We start from the raw sequence: 20,699 nt of genomic DNA, 5'->3' as shown, positions 1-20,699 counted from the left end.
GGTGCTCTCTGCCCAGAAGGCCCTTGGGACCCCAACAGAGCAGCCTGTTCCAGGCAAGGTCTTCACTATTTCCACATCAGAGAATAACTGCTCTCTCTAGAGCAAAGCGAGGGGACCAACCCCAAAGGACAGGCCTGCCTTATGGTACGCGATTCAGCTGGGAGCTGCTTTGCATCACCTTTGGTGTTTGGTGGTTACAGAGCATCATGGCTTAGACAGGTCTGCTGGTGGCCTAGGTCACATTCACACCACTTGGCAGTCATGGCTCCCACCCCCAAGAATTCTGGAAGCCGTAGTTTGTGATGGGTGCTGAGGAGCTGTGAGGAGGCCCCATTGCCCACACAGAGCTACAGTTCTTAGAGCAGTCTATAGATCAATCCATCCCTCTTCACAGATAACTCGAAAACTCCATGAGGGGAATAGGGAGTCTCCTATCAATTCCTGGCACCCTGAACAAATTGTAACGCCCATAATTATTTTGGGGAAGCCATGACTGTTTAAAGTGTTACCCTAGTAACACCTAAACTGGCCTTAAACTCCCCAGTTGCTGCCTGGCCCTTGGCTGTCCCTCCACTTCTGCCATTAGCCTCACTGCTGAGACCCTGGATTCCTCCCACACAGCTGATTTCTCCGCAAAACACATGATCTGGTTAAGTAAATCTAAAAGGGCTTACAACCTGAATTGGGAGAAATATCTCCCTCCATCCTCCTCCCCAACATTCCTCCTCAAGGTTCCAGGGTCTTGGCCCCAGGGCTGTCCTCTAAAGACAAGCCTGGGATTCTCCGTGGGGGTGGCTGTGTTCCTTTCAGCTGAACCAGGCCAGTGGCTCCTGCAGTCCAGCCTCCTGTTCTCACAGTGGCCAACCAGACGTCTCCATGTGAGCACAAGAGCACTTCCCTCCACCACCTCATGGTACTCGGAGGTATCTGGTGTGCCTAGTAGGCCCTGATAGCTCTCTTCTCCAAGAATTTGTCTAATTCTGTGAACTGTGACTCCTTTAAGGGAGGGTGGAGCCAGCAGACACTTCCATGCCAGGAAGGAGACCATGGCACCTGCAGGGAACACAGGAGGTCAAGGCTCACCAGCTTGGCTCATGCATATACCTGGTCATCGGATACTTCCACGCAGCGGATGGAGAAGGGAGGCTTGAGGTAGGCAAAGCCCAACAGTGGCGGCCGAGAACAGCTGGTAACAAACTGGCACAGGAGAGGAAAAAGAGCAAGGGGAAGAGGGAGACATGGACTGGATCAGGCTGGCTCTTCAACTGGGGTGCAGCACCATTGTCATGGGTGGCATTGAGGGGCTGCCCCACATTTATTATTATTACTTTATTGTATTTAAATCCAACCTCCCCCCCCCAAGGAGCTCAAGGCAGCATGTCCATGATTCTCCCTCTCGTCATTGGAGCCCCACAACAACCCTGCGAGGTAGGTACGGCTGAGAGTGAGAGTGGGCCAAGGTCACCTAGTGAGTTTCATGTCCAAGTGGGGAATGGATTCCTGGTCTAGACTGATCAAAGTCCTTTCTCTGTCTGAAGCAGCCTTTATGTGCCTGCATTTAAACAAGCTGGAACCCCAGTTTGGTACCAGAGCAAGGACTTTGTGTGCCTACGTTCCTGGGTTCAATCCTCAGCATTCCCTGATAGGGGTAGGAAAGAGTCTACGGAAGAAGAGCAGCTCCAATGTTAAAGCAGCCCTTTATGGTGGATCATGAAGACCAAAATCTTGCTTTCTCTTTAGGGGAAAGACCACAGGTAACCATATATACAGTGCATATCTTGCACTCAGAAGACCAGCAAGAAACTACACTTGCGAGAATCAGAGCTGGAAGGGACCACAAGGATCATCTAGTCCAAACCCCCTGCAATGCAGGAATGTTTCATCCAACATGGGGCTCAAACCCACAACCCTGAGATTAAGAGTCTCATGCTCTACTGACTGAGCTATCCACATGTACTCAAGTGACTAAGGTCCATGAACGACCAACCTGGTGGACTCCCAGCTCCCATTATCCATGACTATTGGTCATGCTGGCTGAGGCCAGTGGGAGCTAGAAGCCCAACATCTGGAGGGCACCAGGCCTGGCTGGTCACTCTTATTTTACACGCATGTGCATGTGTGTGTGCGTGTGTGCGCGTGCACACACACACACACAAACACACACAGACAGCTTACCTTAAGAAACATGGCTCTTTCATCAGGGTTAAAATCATTGGCTAGGATATCCCAAAGCCAAATGATGACTCGGTGACTGCCATGGAAGCCCCCGTAGTACACAGTGTGCTTCCTAAGGAAGAAGAGACAAAAAATCAAATGGAGTTCATAGGTCACTGAAGTCACTAGATCAAAGGAAGGACTACAGCTCTGCCCCAAACTTCCTGTTGCCACATGAAAGCTGCTGGTGGGACCATTATGCAAATAAAGAAGGTGAATTGCAGAGGGGGTCCCCCCCTTGCTCACTTCCCATGGGACACCCACCCACCAATGGCTACTTTCAACTGGAAACACTGAAACTTCACTGTATGGTGACTCAAGCCAGTAGAGAAGGAGGTCACCGTTAACCTTCAGCACCCTAATGAGCTTTGATATTCCCATGATTACCTCTTCCAAATGTGCCCCACACCCATGATCAAAACTGGACACTCTGCCGCAGATAAACCTGAAAGGACTTGCCCTTTGCTGCCCCTGATGTGTGGGGCTCCCCCACCCTGCATGGATGGGTGGATGGAGACACACACACTCCCTCTTCTCTCCAGCCTTTCAAATCCCTCCTCAAAGTTTTTGGGCTTTATGAACTTACACATGGCATGGACAGAGGAGAGAAAGAAAAGTGTGCCTCCCTCTTTCTTAATAATAGAACTTGTGGACATCCAATGAAGCAGAATGTGGAAAGAGACACCCCCCCATCTCCCTTACTTCAAGTCTTCGAGGTCTATCTCGGCGTTGTCACCCGATATCAGCCTTTGCAACTCAGGGGCAGAGAAGACACGGATCCACTCGGGCTTGATGATTGAGCGGAAGCCGCTGATGAAGGCAGCCGTCTGGCTTTTGATCTGCGTGTGCATCCGGAAGTGGGCCATGAGGTGGATGTAGCTGATCCTGACGTGGGGGACAGAAAGGCACCCATATCTATCTATCTATCTATCTATCCATCCATCCATCCATCCATCCATCCATCCATCCATCCATCCTTCCATCCCTATATACATAAAATGTAAGGCTGTCATCACGCAGCCCCCATAAGAGGACCTGCAGTGCCTCATCCCAATCCTGTATTGGCATGAAGTCAGGGCACAGGAAGGTAGCAGTAGAGAAAGCAGGTTTCAGAATGGCAGGTTTAGGTTTAAAGAACGCAGGGACAAAGGGACACAGAGAAGCTGCAAGACGGGGTTTGGATGAGGTGAAAAGGAATGGGGTGGGGGACTGGTAAATGGAGTGGGGGTTTGGGGGGGTGTTGGTGAGCAATGTGGTCAGGGTGGCAGTCCCTGGTGTGCATTTCAGAGAGAGGGTGGACATGGCTAGCACACCATTCCCATCCTAGGGGTGGGGGAGGAATAGCCCCCTCATCGCAGGGCAGAGCAGTTAGGGTTAATTCAGAAAGGCTCAAGAGGATTCCCCATCCTGTTCTCGTTCCCATGTGGCAAGACAGACCATGGAGAGCTCCCAGTGAGCAACTTTCCCCAACAAGGACTGGAAGTCAAACTTCTGCCTCCAAGTTCTCCTCTCAGAGTACGCCACTTTTGAAACAGTTTCCAAAGGAGTTTGAAATCAGCTGAGCCACAAGGTCAAAAGGAAGATCCCATGGGCCACACAGAAGCACTTGGGGCAAAGCAAATGCAGCGCTTTGGATGCTGCCGCAGCTTATGCTTCCCAAGGACGGCTTCCTGTGAAAAATGGCAGAAGTCCAACTGCAGCATAAGGAGCGCATGATCCTTCCAGTCACATACAACAGGGCCATTAGGTGCAAACACAAGGCAGCTGCTGCAGGAAATCCCACCCACCAGGGCTGATTCAAGCGTGTGATGGGGCAATGGAACTCCCACAACCTGATATTTAAAAAGAAAGGTTGGAACACTGCTTTGAATTTTTTTATATCTAACAAAAAGTCAAGGTTTCTACCTCCTGAGTTACAAATGTTAGTAGGTCAAAGTGCTAGCAGGTAAAACTCCCACCACATCCTGGAAATATTCCATTTCCAAAAGTTCTTCTGGCAATCTGGATACCTAGGGTGAGGCAAGCACCTGTTCCTACGTCTTGCCTGGTGTGGGAGTCACTTGGGCACTGGGGGTACCCTTTCCGCCTCAACATGGTGAAGTCAGCCACCCTTTGGGAAGGGGACAGAATGCAGCCCCAGGGGGATTGGGGCTGGTAAGTGCTCACTTACTTGTTTTCGTTGGTTACAGGGATGGTTTTCCCTCCTGGAATAAGTTCATGGCAAACAAGCTAGAAAAGTGGTGGGGTTGGAGGGAGAGAGAGACATCACTTATTGCTTGTAATATACCATGGGAAGTTCAGGTCAGGAGAGAGGGGGGGCGGCTGGGGGTGTCACACCTTGTAGAGAGAGTGGCCCTATGACACAGAGGCCCAGCCCCCCCCCCATCACAGGCGGGTGGCTGAGTTGTTCTTTTTGGGGAGGCCGGAGGTGGGCCAGCTCCTGTGGGAAGGTTTGTACATGTTTATGTTGAGTGTGTGGCAGAACTGTGGGTGCTGAGGGGGGTGGGGGGAAGGATTCAAATCAATAAAGAATGAAGAGCTAAGCAAGCAAAAAAGTCTGAATGGGAAGTGTCAGCCCTGCCTAGCACAGGGCAGTTCATGGAGCATTTGGCCAAGAGAGCTGGACTCAGAGTCCCAAGGGGGTGTCACTCCCTACAGGACCCAGAAAAGCAGAAAATGTGACAAAAAAGACGGGGAGGCTGGGAGGGAGCCCCACCTGGCCCATCACGTCTTCGTCATAGGAAAGCGTCAGGCCCAAGTCACTGATATCTCCATCGTAACGCTGAGAAGGGAGGAGAAAGAAAGAAGGGGAGAGTTTAAGTGCTGAGGCTGCTCAGTTTCCACCCTAACTGGCTGGGCTTCACTTCCTAGCACTCTCTCAGAATTCTGCTGCACGTGTCCAAATTAAGCTCAGCCAAATACATTCATGTGCAACACTGTATGTGATGAGTCTGGCTATGCAGAATCCCAGCCACCACTGGCAGCTCTGACTCACCAATTCCTCTTACTTCCAACATTGCAATAGGCATCAGCCACTCACTGTCAACTCCCACTAGACATTCACAGAGTCTAGAAACTTCTTTGGCATTCACAATTTCATTAAAAAAGCGAAACCCAATCTTCTCTAGATGCTGAATTTTTCATTCAATTTAATGTTAATACATGTTGCTTAATGTGTGCTTACGATGTCTGACTGCAGAAGGAGACAGCCTGGCACACTGTTGGCTTAGCAGTTAGTTTCTGCTCCCTGGGCCAAGCGCAAGGAGACTGGGCCTAGTCAATAGCTGGGAGAAACACAATGGCAGACGTCTCACTCAGTTATCAGAACTGCATTTAGAGCAATCAGCTGCAAGCCCAAATCCCCCTGTGCTGGCTATAATTAAAGGAAGATAAGGACAGACAAGTGGCCGGGCACCCATCAGGAGACGGTGCCCGCTGAACAAGGCACTGAGAGAAAGCCAAAAGGATGGCAAACAAACCTTGATGGAGGTCAGGTTTTTATAGAACTCTGAATCCAGTGAGGGAAGTTCATCCACAGAGCTGTAGAAGATGCTGTGATGATGTCCCAGCAGCTGACTCAGGAAGAAAGATGCAAAAGGAACATCCACCACAATCCCCTGCAAAGGGGGAGAAGGAAAAGGGCTGAGAGAGAGCTGCATTTCACTATCACCAGCCACCAAGTAATCAGAGCCTGAACACTGGAAGAGGCAATCTATATCCCATAACAAAAATCCTGGATGGTCCATTGGGAGAAGGGGGCACTGCCCCACCAGACTCAGCCTGCCCTCAGGCAGCGCCCCCCCGCCTTTGTTATTTGCCTCCAATCTAGTGTGTGGCAACACGGTCTTCCTGCATCTTCCTGAGTCTCAGCTTTATTCCTGTCAAACTCAGGAGGGAGGAGGAGGATAAAACAAGAATTAGTTGGCTCCATTATCCCAGCTCCATCTCCTGCTAGCCTCCCTGCCTCCCCGCCCCCGACCCAATGGGCAAAAACATTTCTCTTTAGGAAAGATGCTTGGGGTCCCGTACAAGAGCCAAACCACCCACAGAGGGCTGGCACTGGTTGTGCCAAGGGCAGCTGTTGAAAAAGGCCCCTAAGCCGCCACGCCCCTCCTACCTCATAGACGGCTTTTCCAAGCATCTTCCCAACAAACTCAAAGAGCTGGAGATAGTTCTCATGGATGTAGGACGTTGGGGAGGGATACAGCCTCTCATCGCCGCTGGTGGTCTACCCGGCACGTAGCAGCAGAGACAAGAGAGAGCAACATAAGCCCATGGCTGCCTGCATGGCCAGCTGGGGCTGTCTGACAAGACAGGGCTTGGGACAGGGTTCTGGCACCTTAAAGAGGTTGAGCGCAGGGTCAAAGACCTTTTTGATTATTTCCTCGAGGAACTCCTTGAAGACGCCGTCCTGGTCAATGCCGGCCTCATCCACTCCCAGGTCATTCACGAACTTCACCCGGATGACTCCCTTCATGGCGTTCTGAGACAGCTGGCGCAACTGTTCGTACCCATCCTGGGGAGAGGTGGCAAGTGCCACAAGGCCAGAAAGGTGGTGTTATGGACTGGTTGGATGCAGAGGAGTGGGGGGGGCACCAGCTGGGGAACCCTCAAAGGAAGGGGGCTTAGAGCCCGGGGAGTGGGGGTTGCACAACAATGGGGGTCAGAGAGAGAAAACCATGGGGAGGAAGTCTTGGAAGCAGAGACGGTAACAGGTTTGGTGAGCAGGAAGAGGCTGTGTCAGAGGGCAGTCCAAGTGGAGGCTGGAGAGGGGGGGGGCAACTGCAGAAGAAGCCAAGGAGTTCCCCCCCCACCCTGCTGTGAGCAGCTCCCCTCCCTCAAGTCTCCCAGAACACGGAATGGAATGAATGGGGCAGAGCAAAGAAAGACAAGGCAAAGAAGCCTCAGGTTGCTGGAGAAGGACCCAGGGGAGGAGTCTTAGAGGGCACTGGGAAGGCAGGGCCTTGCAACTGCCTCACTGGGGCAAGACCTACTGGGAAGAGTTGCTGTGACCACTAGGCCTGCTCCAGACTCTGGCTCCTAACAGGTGTGGGTGGGAGAACAGTTCATTGGTACAGACTGTGGCAGAACTCCCTTTGAAACCTGTGATAGTTTGCAACTAGGCTGGCTCAAAGTGAAATGTGGGCCTGAGAAGGCTTCATTAGCTGCCTCAGTCCAAACAGGGCTGGGAGCCACTTGTCTCAAACCCTGGGGAGCTGAGGGCAGTCAAGGCCAAGAATCCTGAACCTTGTTTTCAGGAAGCGGCAAATCAAGAGGCTTCACAGAAAGGCTAGCAGAGAAAGAGGTGGTTTCCTTTGCACCACCTTCTAGAAGAAGCTACGCCACTCACCTCCAGCATGCGTGACCGGCGGATGGTGATGTGTGTGACATGAGGTGACGCGGAGCTGGTCTCCACCAGCCCCAGCTTCTCCTTCTCTTTTGTCACCATGTTCCGGAAGAGAAGAGCCCTCTGAAAATGTTCCAAAAGAACGCGCTTGTTGAAAAGCCATGTTGCCTAAGTGCAAGGTCAGCCTTCTCCCACCTGACTACACCTGGGGAACCTGCAGTTTCCCCCTCAAGAGACGTCATCCTTGGCCACTGGCCAGGCCCACTGCTGGCAGGTGGGAGTCCCACAACATCTGGAAGGGAAACAGCTGCAGGGCACAGAGGGAGGATTCTCCTTCCCTGGAGGGTCACCAGAACGCCAGCCTGAGCCTCCAGGGCAGCTGCTCAGGAGCCGCTTCCTGGGGTCAACATTCAGCTACTGCTTTTCCCTGTAGGGTCACAGGGCCCTGCTTTATTGTTATTTCTGGATTGCAACCCACCTCAAAGATGCTAAAGAGACGCAGGATATATATGTTTTGATAACAAAATAGCAGCTGCTGCAGTTTTTTTTTTACTTCATTACAGACAGTGTTTCAACAAGCCTTCCCCAACCTAGTGCCCTCCAAATGCTGTTTTACTGCTTCAGTCCCACTGGCTTGTAGTCAAGAATAAGAGGAGCTGGAGTTCAGCAACATCCTGAGGGCAACAGATTGAGCAAGGCGGATTTGAACACATTTCATCTCAACCACTTTATTACATTTATATCCCACTGTTCCTACAGGGAGTACAAGGTGTCATACATACACTATTCTACCCCTCCTCACAACAACCCTATGAGGTAGGTCAGGCTGAGAGGCAGTGACTGCCCCCAAGGTCCCCCTGGGAGCTTCATGGCTGAGTGGGGACTTGAACCCTGGTCTCAGCGCTGGATGACCAAATTGGCAGAGTGGGCACTGGTCTATGGGCCCCATGCCTTTCAGGGGCCCCGTGACAATGGATCAAAATAATATTGATTTGATCTTGAAAGATTTACAAGGAGTCCCTGAGATTTCGACTGCATAGGGGCCTCCACAGGGTTTAATCTGGCAGGTCCTGGTCTGCCACTCTAATCACTAGGCCACACTGGGCAGGCCCAAGGGGAACACACTGCACTAGTGGACAAAATTGTGGAAACCTTTTGGAGAAAGTGTATTTCCGAGGTTTGATGGCTCATAACACCCCCCATTTTTTTAGTAATACCATAAAATTATGTATCAATGGAAATATAATTTAATGAAGAATGCACTGCTACCATGTTTGTTCAATTACCTGTATTCCATCAAAAGTGATAGCCAAATAACCAGAAAAAAAGGAGTGTTTAGAGAGCCAATCAGGTGTCATCTTGTTCTGGCAATGATGGCTCATAACACCACTTTTTTTTGGAGTAGTATCATAAAATTATATATCAGTGTAAAGATAATTAAATGAAGAATGTAATGCAATAACTTTTATGAAGTCTTATTTATTACAACAGCGGTCTAAAGAAGAAACATGAAAAAATGAGATATACAAAAATTCTCACGTCGGTTAATACTTAGTAATAATAATAATAATAATAATTTTTTATTTATACCCCGCCCTCCCCAGCCAAGGCCGGGCTCAGAGCGGCTTACAAGCAATAATAAAAAGAAGAATGATTACAACTTAAAAGCAAAAATAAAATACAACATTAAAATAATGGAACATTAAATTATTAAAATGTAGCCTCATCGCAGGAGGAGAAGGAAAAGGAAAAAAAAAAAAGAGAGGGAGGGAGGGAATCAAATTGACTCCAAGCCAAAGGCCAGGCGGAACAACTCTGTCTTACAGGCCCTGCAGAAAGAAATCAGATCCTGCAGGGCCCTGGTCTCATGAGGCAGAGCGTTCCACCAGGCTGGAGCCAGTGTTGAGAAGGCCCTGGCTCTGGTTGAAGCTAATCTAACTTCCTTAGGGCCCGGGACCACTAGGGTGTTGCTATTTATGGACCTTGAGGCTCTCCGTGGGGCATACCGGGAGAGGCGGTCCCGTAGGTACGAGGGTCCTAGGCCGTGAAGGGCTTGAAAGGTCAAAAGCAGCACCTTAAATCTGACCCTGTACTCCACCGGGAGCCAGTGCAGCTTGAAAAGCACTGGGTGAATATGCTCCCATGGCAGAGACCCCGTGAGGAGCCTCGCTGCAGCATTCTGCACCCGCTGGAGTTTCTGGGACAGCTTCAAGGGCAGCCCCGCGTAGACCGAATTACAGTAGTCAAGCCTGGAGATGACCGTCGCATGGATCACTGTGGCCAAGTCAGGGCGGGAAAGGTAAGGGACCAACTGCTTGATGCGGCGAAGGTGGGAAAATGTCGCCTTAGCTGTTGCTGTAACCTGCGCCTCCATGGAAAGGGAGGCGTTAAGGATTACACCCAAACTCTTAATGGAAGGCAATGGCACTAATTGGGCCCCCGCAAGAGAAGGGAGTTGGTCCCTCATCCCCATGCCATCCCGACCTAGCCATAGGACCTCTGTCTTCAAAGGATTTAGTTTCAATCGGCTCCCACGAAACCAGCCAGCCACAGCTTCCAAGCATCTGGTCAGTGTGTTCGGGGTCGAGTCAGTGTGGCTATCCATCAGCAGATAGAGCTGAGTGTCATCAGCATATTGGTGACAGCCCAGCCCAAAGCTCCGTATAATCTGGGCAAGGGGGCGCATAAAGATGTTAAAAAGCATCGGGGAGAGAATTGCGCCCTGTGGCACTCCACACACCAAGGAGTGGCGCGACGACATTTCCCTCCCTAGTGCCACCCTCTGTCCCCGACCAGAGATAAAAGAGCACAGCCAGTTATGGGCTATGCCCTGTATCCCCACGTCTGCGAGGCGGTGGTCCAGAAGATCATGATCGACCATGTCAAAGGCTGCTGACAAATCTAAAAGGATCAGCAGTCCTGACCCGCCTCAATCCAGTTGTCTATGGAGAACATCTGTTAGGGCAACCAGAGCCGTCTCCGTCCCAAAACCAGGACGGAAACCAGACTGCAATGGATCTAATGCCGATGTTTCCTCCAGAAACCTACCAAGCTGTTCAGCAACCGCTCTCTCAATTACCTTACCCAGGCATGGAAGATTTGAAACTGGGCGGTAATTGGATAGGTCTAGGATCTAATGAAGTTTTTTTAAGAGTGGACACACCACTGCTTCCTTCAGTTCCCCTGGGAATGTCCCCGTGTCAAGGGACAAATTGATAATTTCAACCAGGGGGGTCCGCACAACATCTGGACACTCCCTAATCAGCCAAGACGGGCACGGATCAAGGAGGCAGGTGGTGGGCCTACCAACTTGGAGGAATCTATCCACATCAGTAGGGAGTATCCGATCGAAATGGTCCAACACTGGACCTGAAGTCAGTCGAGGGGCCTCCAGTTCAGTCACTGTATCTAAATTGGCAGGGAGGTCACGGCGGAGCAACAGGACTTTCTCCGCAAAAAAACTCACGAATGCCTCACAGCTGTGGGTCGAATTGGTGCTTAAATTTGGTTGTCCTCCTAAGGACGTTATTGACCTACCTAATTATTCTAAAAAGTTGTTCCGGGCGAGAGCTAGCGGATGCAATGGAAGCTACAAAGTAAGATTTCTTAGCAGCTTTCATAGCCATCTCATAGGCTTTCATAAGTGTCCTATAAGATGTTTTTGAGGCTCCGTCACAAGTCCGTCGCCATACTCGCTCTAGCCGTCTGAGATCCCGCTTCATTTTCCGGAGCTCCTCAGTAAACTAAGGGGCCCGGTTTCGACGGGGTCGCAGAGGGCGCTTAGGCGCGATCTCATCAATGGCTGCCAAGAGCCGATTATTCCAGTCCTCAACAAGGTCATCTAATGAGTTGCCAGGAGGAGCAGGGTTCCGCAAGGCTTGTCGGAATCTATCAGGATCCATCAGTTTTCGCGGACGAGCCCAAATAGGTTCGCTACCCGAGCCGGGGAGGAGCGGGAAGTCAATCTTGGCTTTCGGAGCGTAGTGATCAGACCATGGCACTTCCACAGCAGGGAGCATGATCACATCTATGCCAGCCCCAAAGATCAGATCCAGCGTGTAGGGTAACCTTTGGCCTTCCCAAGGACTGAACCAAGTTTTTTAGTTTTGTAGCTGTAATAACATGCAACCAAGATTGAATTATTGCCTTTATTAATTGGGTTTTATTGCTGGGTTGCTTCTGACTAACATGTTTCTTTAGTCAGCTCCATAAATTTTCGATTGGGTTAAGGTCTGGGCTATGTACACGCCCCCATGTAACACGCCCCGTGTATAAGGTGCCCCCTATTTTTGAGGACTCAAATTTAAGAAAATGGGGGGAGATGACCCAGAGTTGTTGAGCATTGTTTTGGGGAGGATTGCCCAGAGTTGTTGAGCTTTTTTAGGGGGGATTGCACAAGGTTGTTGAGTTCTTTTTGGGAGAGGGGATCACTAACCCAAATGACAAACGCAGCAGCAGCCAATCTGAAACAGCACTTGAGGCACCCACCAATCACCAACAAAATGGCCACTCCTGCTCACGGCTGCAACCAATCACCCGTCTGTGTATAAGACGACCCCCGGTTTTTAACATTATTTTAGAGTAAAAAAAACCTAGTCTTATACACAGAAAAGTACGGTACATTCCCATTAATGACACGAATTCTGCCCACGCCTTTTGCTGTCATACAACTCCAAATCATAACACTAACTGGGTGTTTCACAAGTAGGATGTAAATCTTCTCCGATACTCCTCCTCACCTATTTCATGCCATCACTCATCACTCCAAATAACACTGTCCCATTGTTCCGCTGTCCTGTTATCATGGGTTTTAGACATGTTTAACCTTTTTATCCTTTGAGAGATAACAATGGCTTTTTCTTTGGAATTCTAACATTTAGACCATATTCCTGCAGTCTGCACCAAACAGTCCTTGCACTCAACTTCACAATACAATGCACCATGTCATCTTTTATACACCCAGGTGATTTTATTCTGTCATGCAGGCACAGTCTCTCAATTCTTCTATCATCACTTTTCCTGCCTTTACCTGCCTCTTCAAAAATTTAGAAATGCTACCTTTTGTTAAGTTTCCATCAATTTTTCTTCTAATTTCTTCATAACTGTAGCCTTGTTCACTTAATAGTACTATTTTACTTCACTTTCTGGGTGACCAGTCAACTCTTTGCACCATTTCTTTAATTTTATTACTTTTTACAAGCTCACTAAATGAAAGAACAAAAAAACCCCCCAACCCAACCAACTTGATAGCAATCACGTAACACACTGACAAATCTCCTCCTTATTTATGTTGTAGTAAATAATCCTTTATAAAAGTTATTGCATTACATTCTTCATTTATTAAATTATCTTTCCATTGGTATATAATTTTATGGTATTACTAAAAAAAGGGGGGGGGGTGTTATAATCCACCAAACCTCGGAAATACACTTTCCCCAAAAGGTTACCACACTTTTGGCCACTAGTGTACTTGGGGACAGTCTGTAGCTCAGTGGTCCACAGGACCTGCTCTGCAGGGTGATGGGAAAGACCCTCCCTCTGCCCAAGACCCCAGAGAGAAAGGCCAGAGGGCAGACAAAACCAGGCCAGGTTACGGAGAAGGTGGGCTGCAGTTCTGTGCAATGAACAGAACCATCAAATCAGATGGGCGTGCATGAATTCAAAGGAAAAGAAAGGTTCTGACTAGACTACAGCAATAACTTCCTGGTGGTCAGATCTGCTGGACAGGGGAACGGACTCCTTTGGAAGGTAGTGGACTCTCCTGCACTGGAGGCCTTTAAACGGAGGTTGGGTGGCCACCTGTCAGGGATTCTTCAGTTGCGCTTCCTGCATTACAGGGGGTGGGGACTAGATGACCCTTAGGGTACCTTCCACCCCTTACAACCCTGTGCTTCTATGAATTCGCAAGAGAAGAGCATCTGGGTGAGAAGACCTGTGCTTCATTCATATTTTGATTCTAAAACGGGGCCACACAATACTGCCTTGGAGCATCATTCCCACAATTCAGCAAGCTCCTCCTTTCCAGGCTCCAGGCTCAGGCTCCACTCACATTTTTGTGGGGGATGATGTGGGGAATATACTGCAGGACCAGCTGGGCCCGTTTCCGGTCTTTATCAAGCTCCTGGAAGAGCAAACTCGGTTTAAGGTCCCTAAAAAAATAAAACAAACATAAATGTGGCAGGAGGTTTGAAAGTCCTGAAAGAAACAGGACCAGCCAGTTGTGAGTGGGCAACTTCTAACAGGACAGCTCTTGGCAGAATCCATCCTGCAGCAGACCAAGGCCCAGTGCCAGCGCAGAGCTAGGCTGAGCTGGTTCTGCTCCTACCTCTGCCAAGGACTCGCTTGCCTGCCTTGGTCAAGTCACTTGCAGTCCCGAAAGTGTTTTTAAAAGGGGGAGGCATAACAGTAAACTTGAAAAAAAGATGTAAGGGCAAACAGACCAGAAAAAGGCACCAAACACCCTAGACTCAGATTATGACAGGGTGGGTAGGAATCTGGATTACTCCGTTTGGAAGCAGGTGCTTACTTGCGCAGCCAGTGGTCATCTGGAGCAAAACGCCGGCGGCAGTCTCGTTCGTACAAGACCATCAACCAGCCATGCACCGAATGGAAGAGCTCCAGGGTCTCTCCTTTGGCACTCTCTGTAACAAGGAGGGGGACAGAAAACATACACTGCAATAAAGCTGAAAACATTGTAACCCACAGCGGAAAACTCAACAATAGAAAGCGGGACAGCTGTGGCCCTCCAGATGTTACAAGGCAGCCAGCATGTCCAATGAGCAGAGAGGAAGGCGAGACCAGAACATCTAGGGGGCCACAAGTCCGCCCCCCGGCCCCCCACGAGCAAATGAAAACTGGCCCCTGCCTCTGACTGGCACTAAAACATTTTCGTAGTAATCATTGTATTTGTAAAGCTACATGCCACAACAAAGAGAATACAACATTCAGAGCAGAGCCACAAATTTGGCTCTTAATTTCTTGGCAGCAAGCACAAAAAAAGAAATACACAAGGTTACATTAGTTTCTTTGTCCAACAGTGAAAACCACACAACCTCACTTGATATAAAGAAAATTTCCCCTGCAGCTAAACTCAGACAGATGATTTTCATGATGATCTTTATACAGACACTGTAACGTCCTCTATAACCATTTTACCAGGCATAGGCAAACTCCGGCCCTCCAGATGTTTTGGAACTACAATTCCCATCATCCCTAGCTAACAGGACCAGTGGTCAGGGATGATGGGAATTGTAGTCTCAAAAAATCTGGAGGGCCAGAGTTTGCCTATGCCTGATTTTACAAAACAGAGAAATGCTGTTCCAAAAGCAATTTCTTAGAGCAGAAAGGCAGAGGGCATAACACCAAGTTTTTGTTCTGTGAAAGCAATTCCATGTGGAGCCAAAGGAATTGACTCCAAATAGTTTGATTTCTGATGGTCTTATAGAATTCATTTTGTAAACCTGAAGGAGCGTCTCCACCCCCATCGTCCATACTGAGATCCAGCGCCAAGGGCCTTCTGGCGGTTCCCTCATTGCGAGAAGTAAGGTTACAGGGAACCAGGCAGAGGGCCTTCTCGGTAGTGGCGCCTGCCCTGTGGAACATCCTCCCAGCAGATGTCAAGGCAATAAACAACTACATTACTCTTAAAAGACAACTGAAGGCGGCCCTGTTTAGGGAAGTTTTTAATGTCTAATGCTGTACTGTTTTTAATATTCAGTTGGAAGCCACCCAGAGTGGGGTATAAATGGGCGGGGTATAAATAATAAATTATTATTATTATTATTATTATTATTATTATTATTATTAGCTTGCGCCCAGTTCTCCAATCTGTTAAGGTCATTCTGAATTCTGTCTTCTGCAGCATTAGCTCCCCCTCCCAGTTTGGTGTCATCTGCAAATTGCATGAGCAACCCCTCAATTCCTTCATCCAAGTCATTTATAAAGACATTGAACAACAACAGACCCAGGACAGAACCCTGCAGAACCCCACTTGTCGCTTTTTCCCAGGATGACGAGGAACCATTAATGAGTACTCTTTGGGTCTTAATAATCTTTGGTCTTAATAGATGGATGAAAGCCTAGAAAATCTCAAGGAACAGGTAGTTAACCAAAATCACTTACCCACAATTCCATCCCAAATCATCTTAAACACAAAAGAATTCAGGAAAGATGAGATTGTGATCAGCTCTTCCAGTTTGAAAGAGATCTGCTCTTCGTAGACTTCAATGTCGTCAAGAATTCTAGAAGTGGGATAGGGGGAGAAAATGAACAGTTTTCCTTTGTCTCACTGTGGAGAAGGGGAGGAAGAAGCAGCCAAGATACTTCGCCCAGTCCATGCTCCCATACCTCTCTAGCTTGTGTGAGCCAGAGGAGCATTGGGGCTTCCTTAAACTGCTCAGCTGGGGGGTGGGAAGCCTCCCACTGCTCAGCTGAGGTGGCCCCCATATTTCTCCAGCTTGCAAGAACTGCTGGGGGGGGGGAGGCTTTCTCAAAGGCACAGGCAAGCAGGCAGGCAGAGCCCAAGAAAATCCTCACGTGGAATCTTCTTAGGCCCCTTCTGCCTGCTCGCACCTTTGCCGTCTGCAGGAAATTTGAGCTGGCATGATGTGAGAAATTTTATATATATATATATATATAAAATAAAATAGCCTACGTGATGAGATGCCGGGAGCAGTCGCAGAAAAGCATCAGCATGGCCAGCAGCCGCTTGGACTCCTCAGTGTCATTGCTCAAGCACTCCAGGAAGAGTTTCAAGCCGCCCTGGGGGCCCAGCTCACAGATAAAGGCCCACAGCTTGGGCAGCAGGTCGTCCAGGTAGGTCAAGCCTAGGAGAGGGGAAATCCACAAGGGAACCGGCCCCAGGAGGCCAAACAGCTCTCCATTAATTGTTTATTATTATAAACAATATCTCTCATTAAACACACACACAGAGCGGCCTTCTGACCCTGCCCACCATGGCAGTTTCAGCCGCTGCCATTATCTGCTCTTCTAGAACTTGCACCAGGAGAAAAAGCAGATGGGGGTGGGAATTTGTCCCACATCAGGTATCCAAAAGAGAGAGGACTGTATATTTTAGAACATTCCCATCCTAAACAGGCCAAGTTGATCTCCAGAGGGTAGGACTCGAGCCAGAGGATTCAAAGGACAAGGAGGTTCCAACTAAAGATTAGAAAGAACTTTCTGAAGCTAAAAGCCATTAAGACATTGGAATGGACCCTCTTGGGAGGTAGTGTCAGATGGCTGCCCATCAAGGATTCTTTAACTGGGACCCCTGCATTGCAGGGGGTTGGACCAGATGACCCTCAGGGTCCCTTCCAACTCTACAATTCCACGATTCTATGTTTGCTCTGAAGTGAGCTGTATTGACTGTGATGAGATTAATGTTCAGCATTAATGTTCAGCATGATTAGGACTGGACGCTTGGTTCAATTTAACTATAAAAAAGCAGCGTGAACAGGTGAGAAGGGGCACTCAACAGGCTGCGCTGGCTGGGGCTGATGGAGTTGTGCCCCCAAACATCTGGAGGGCTCCAGGTTGGGGAACATTGGTCCTAGTAAAGCCAGCCTTAGCAGGAAGGACTGTTTCAAATTAGCTTTACCTGATGACCAGGTCCCCACTTCCGTCAGGTACCCCCAAACTCTCCCTGCTTCCTCATCCCCTCCATTGCCCCCTCAACCAACCTGTGAGAATCTGCAGCCGGATCTGCGTCAGGGTGGTGAGGGCCATCTGATACAGGACACAGATGCTGCAGACCTTCTGCACCTCTGCCGAATCCACCCTCTTGCCCCCGACAGGCTTAAGGATGTTGCGGACAGATGCGGATTTCTGGAAGGCACGCTTGAAAAGGTCTAATGGGAAATGGAGAGGGTGACAGTCAGACGGAGGCACCCCAAGGAACCGTGTTGAAGGGGACCTTCCCACTCAAACGACTCCCTCCCTCCTAACAGCCCCCTCCTCCCATTGTTCAGATTTAGATAACCAGTGTTCGAAACTCCCTTTGTTCTAGGCACATTTTGCAACAGGGAATTTCATTAGCGCGAGCAGTTTCTGAGCTCTGGGAGCAGTACTGCACCTAAAATTTCAGATTAAAACTGCAGAGTGGAAGGAAAGGGGGACTTTTTCTGCCTCCCCACTTCTAGCTACTCTCTGAAGACTGGAGAAGAGACCCTCTTAAGAATATTAGGGAGTGGGTAGGCAGTGGAAGGACTAGGTAATGTGAAAAATGAACATAATATTTTAGCTGCAGTTCATTCATTTTCAGCTTTGTATTCTTGTTATAAAAAAGTGTGCCTACACATTCCGTTGTTGCACCTATAACCTGGGTTTAAGGTGCCATTTAGCTCCTAGCTTTCATAACTCAGATTCTAACACTGTGGATAACCACTAGCAAACAATTCTCATGCTGGAAAGACCCCAAAATGGTCAAACGCATCATACGTACTAGAATGGGTGGGGGGCAAACTTTAAAGGCTTGTGGGATCCAGGGATTTTTAAAAAAAATATATTAAAGTGGCCGGAGTGGGAGTGAAGCCAAATGCAAAACGGCGGCTCCAGTAGCAGAGCCATGGGTTGCCCTGTAAATACAAGCACAAATCTACACCTGTGACTTTGATACATGCTTAAGAGCATCACCGGGGCAAAGGTCCTTTTGCTCCTGCTGCTGCTGCTATTAAATGATGAGGAACTGGAAGCCCTTCCTAAACTCCTGAAAGTCATCCTGAGATCTACCTCAATCTAGGACCAGCCACTTGCCCAGACAATAACTGCCCTTGATCCCTCTCCCTCAGGTTGTGGTGGCTGATGTGAGTTGGAGCACAGCAGCTTGGGGCAGACAAGCATTGACAATGTTCTCATCTTTAACCTCTCCCTCAAAACCTCTCTCTCTATGCATGTAGCTTGCCTCATCCCACATATGCCCACTGGTGGAGGTGCCACATAATGACATAATGCTCATTCTGCCTTTGCAAGAAGCCGAACTTTTACTGTGTGCACCCACACTCTGAAACTCCCTGCCATCAGGCAGCTGCCTTCAGGGTACTCTTTTTGGTACCTGCTAAAAGCATTACTGTTTAGACAAGCTTACCTAGGTATGTGGAACACTCTTTTAATATGTCTTCAGCTTATGGCTGATTTTAATTATTATTTGAATATTTTTAATAGCTGTTTTCAACTGTCTTTTCTGACAAATTCTTTTTTTAAAAAAAAACCGACTTTGGGGTTTTTCTTTACTGTTAAGCAGTATATAAACTTTTATGAATATATAGCAAACCACCTGGAGGTTTTATTAGTATTAAACAGCGTATAAATGTTGTGAAGTAAATACCTCCTTCACAAGCATCTTTCCACCTGTAGCTCCAAATTTTCCAGAGCTCAAATCTATGGAATTCTGTGCCTAGAGAGGCTTGCCTGGCCCTTTCCTCACTGACTTAATTTTTTTTGCACCAGGCTTTTAAAACCAGTTCTGTGCTTAAATTGTTTTTTTTAATCATATGCTTTTAAAATTGCTCTTTTTTCTATTGTTTTATGCTTGATTTTTATTCTGAGTTGATTTTATTGTTTTTCTATTTTACTCTGAATCCCCTCTAGGAACTGTTTGAAGGGAGAGAGGTAAAAAGAAAAGAAAAAATATGTGCTCCCATATGCAACTGATGGCAGGAAGGGAACTATTTTTGTCCTAAGCTTCTGCACTGTTGTGTTGTGGGCTCAGCCTTGTCCCAAAACTGAGAGGGGATACAACGCCCATATTCCAGTACCAGAAGGACTGTCCCATGGAAGATGGAGCAAGTTTGCTTTCTGCTGCTCCAGAGGGGAGGACCTGAACCAACGGATTCAAATTGCAAGAAAGGAAATTCCAACCAAACATTAGAAATAACTTTCTGTGGGTAAGAGCTGTTTGACATTGGAACAGACTCCCTCAGAAGGTGGCTTGCTCTCCTTCATTAGAGGCCTTTAAACAGGACAGCCATCTGTCAGGAACTCCTGCAATGCAGGACTAGTCGGACTAGAAGACCCCTTGGGCCCCTTCCAACTCCACAATTCTAGCGTTCCATGAGAACAGTGAGGCGCAGCTCTCACCAAGAGGGATCCTCCAGGAAGTTGTTCCCTGACCCAGAGAGGCCTGTGCAAAAATACACAGGGGAAACCCTGCTGGTTGGGTGTAGCAGAGGAAAAGGCCCTCAGCAGGAGCCGTGGCGCCCAAGGAGAACCAGCAGAGGTCTGCTAGGCCTCCCAGGGTCAGAGGCTTTTCTAAACTATTCTAGATGCAAAACTAAAATTAAATGGAGCAAAAAATAAAAACCCCAGCCCAACTTTCTCCAGAATAAGGGGCAAGGATTGAAGCCTGAGAGGAAGCCAGCAGCCACTCACTCTTCATGGGCAGGCTGTTTTGCGGAGATGTGGTCGGCACTGGCAGGCGAGCTGCATCCTGGTTCTCCAGAAGCTTCTTGCTCAGGACGTCACTGAAGAGGATGCGGATCAGGTGGGCGCCCCAGAGGTGCTGCAGCTGCTTTGTGAGGAGAGGCATCGACTCGTTCAAGCTAGGACAGGGGAGGGCAGACCAAGGAAATGAGGCACAGGACACATGGGCAGGGAGGGCTTCATGGTCTAGGTGACCAGCAAGCAGAACTGTCTGGAATTATCAGCAGCTCCCAGGACTGGAGTGGGGATTTCAGGCAGAGAGAGATCTTTCCTATCAGCTGTGGTGTGATCCTTTGAACTGATGATGTAGGGGAGCTGGTGCATAGGTTGGGTCTCCTCCCATTGATCTACAGACCCTCTTTCCCCCCCTGCCCCTGCCCACTAAGAGTGACGCTTACCCGTAATCCACTGTCTGGGAGAACCAGCCAAGCACAGGGTGCCAGTGTGTGAGGTTGGACTTCTTCTGAGAAACGTACTTCTGGCAGTAGGAGAGCATCTGAATCAGGACGCTCACAAAATGGGCTGTCTCCTCCTCCAACACCTTGTCATTCAAGGAGCCCAAGTAGACAAGGTTGCCTGGAAAAGAGCAGCAGCAGCAGCGCTTGAACTGACGGAAGAGGGAAATAGCAAGAAAGGGGAGCCTCAAGAGCTGAGAGACAACTCCAAACAACCCAGGAAGGACAGAGGATACTCAGTGACCATCGAATGCTGACAAACGGGA

General features: G+C 48.8%; 1 protein-coding gene and 1 long non-coding RNA gene across 5 annotated transcripts in view; one reads left to right on the top strand and one right to left on the bottom strand.

Moving 5' to 3' along the window:
* The window catches only part of LOC307201147, a 225,646-nt gene that overhangs the window by 177,002 nt on the left and 27,945 nt on the right, over positions 1-20,699 (top strand). The gene's annotated exons all lie outside the window — the stretch shown is intronic.
* The window catches only part of UBE3B (ubiquitin protein ligase E3B), a 32,039-nt gene that overhangs the window by 2,436 nt on the left and 8,904 nt on the right, over positions 1-20,699 (bottom strand). For all 4 annotated transcript variants that reach the window (XM_079949337.1, XM_079949336.1, XM_079949335.1 and 1 more), the window contains 16 exons: positions 20,377-20,554; positions 19,928-20,097; positions 17,242-17,409; positions 16,215-16,386; positions 15,683-15,801; positions 14,088-14,202; positions 13,611-13,710; positions 7,565-7,684; positions 6,554-6,730; positions 6,332-6,442; positions 5,694-5,831; positions 4,931-4,996; positions 4,385-4,443; positions 2,917-3,099; positions 2,176-2,287; positions 1,105-1,197 (listed from right to left, as the gene is read on the bottom strand). In XM_079949337.1, the coding sequence (XP_079805463.1) occupies positions 1,105-1,197; positions 2,176-2,287; positions 2,917-3,099; positions 4,385-4,443; positions 4,931-4,996; positions 5,694-5,831; positions 6,332-6,442; positions 6,554-6,730; positions 7,565-7,684; positions 13,611-13,710; positions 14,088-14,202; positions 15,683-15,801; positions 16,215-16,386; positions 17,242-17,409; positions 19,928-20,097; positions 20,377-20,554 (2,081 nt within the window). The remainder of the gene's footprint in view (positions 1-1,104; positions 1,198-2,175; positions 2,288-2,916; positions 3,100-4,384; positions 4,444-4,930; positions 4,997-5,693; positions 5,832-6,331; positions 6,443-6,553; positions 6,731-7,564; positions 7,685-13,610; positions 13,711-14,087; positions 14,203-15,682; positions 15,802-16,214; positions 16,387-17,241; positions 17,410-19,927; positions 20,098-20,376; positions 20,555-20,699) is intronic.

Source organism: Podarcis cretensis (genome assembly GCF_951804945.1).
Source record: "Podarcis cretensis genome assembly, chromosome: 13".
NCBI classification, from domain to species: Eukaryota; Metazoa; Chordata; class Lepidosauria; order Squamata; family Lacertidae; genus Podarcis; species Podarcis cretensis.
The sequence above is the reverse complement of the archived record's forward strand: the minus strand, read 5'-3'. Positions and strand labels throughout refer to the sequence as shown.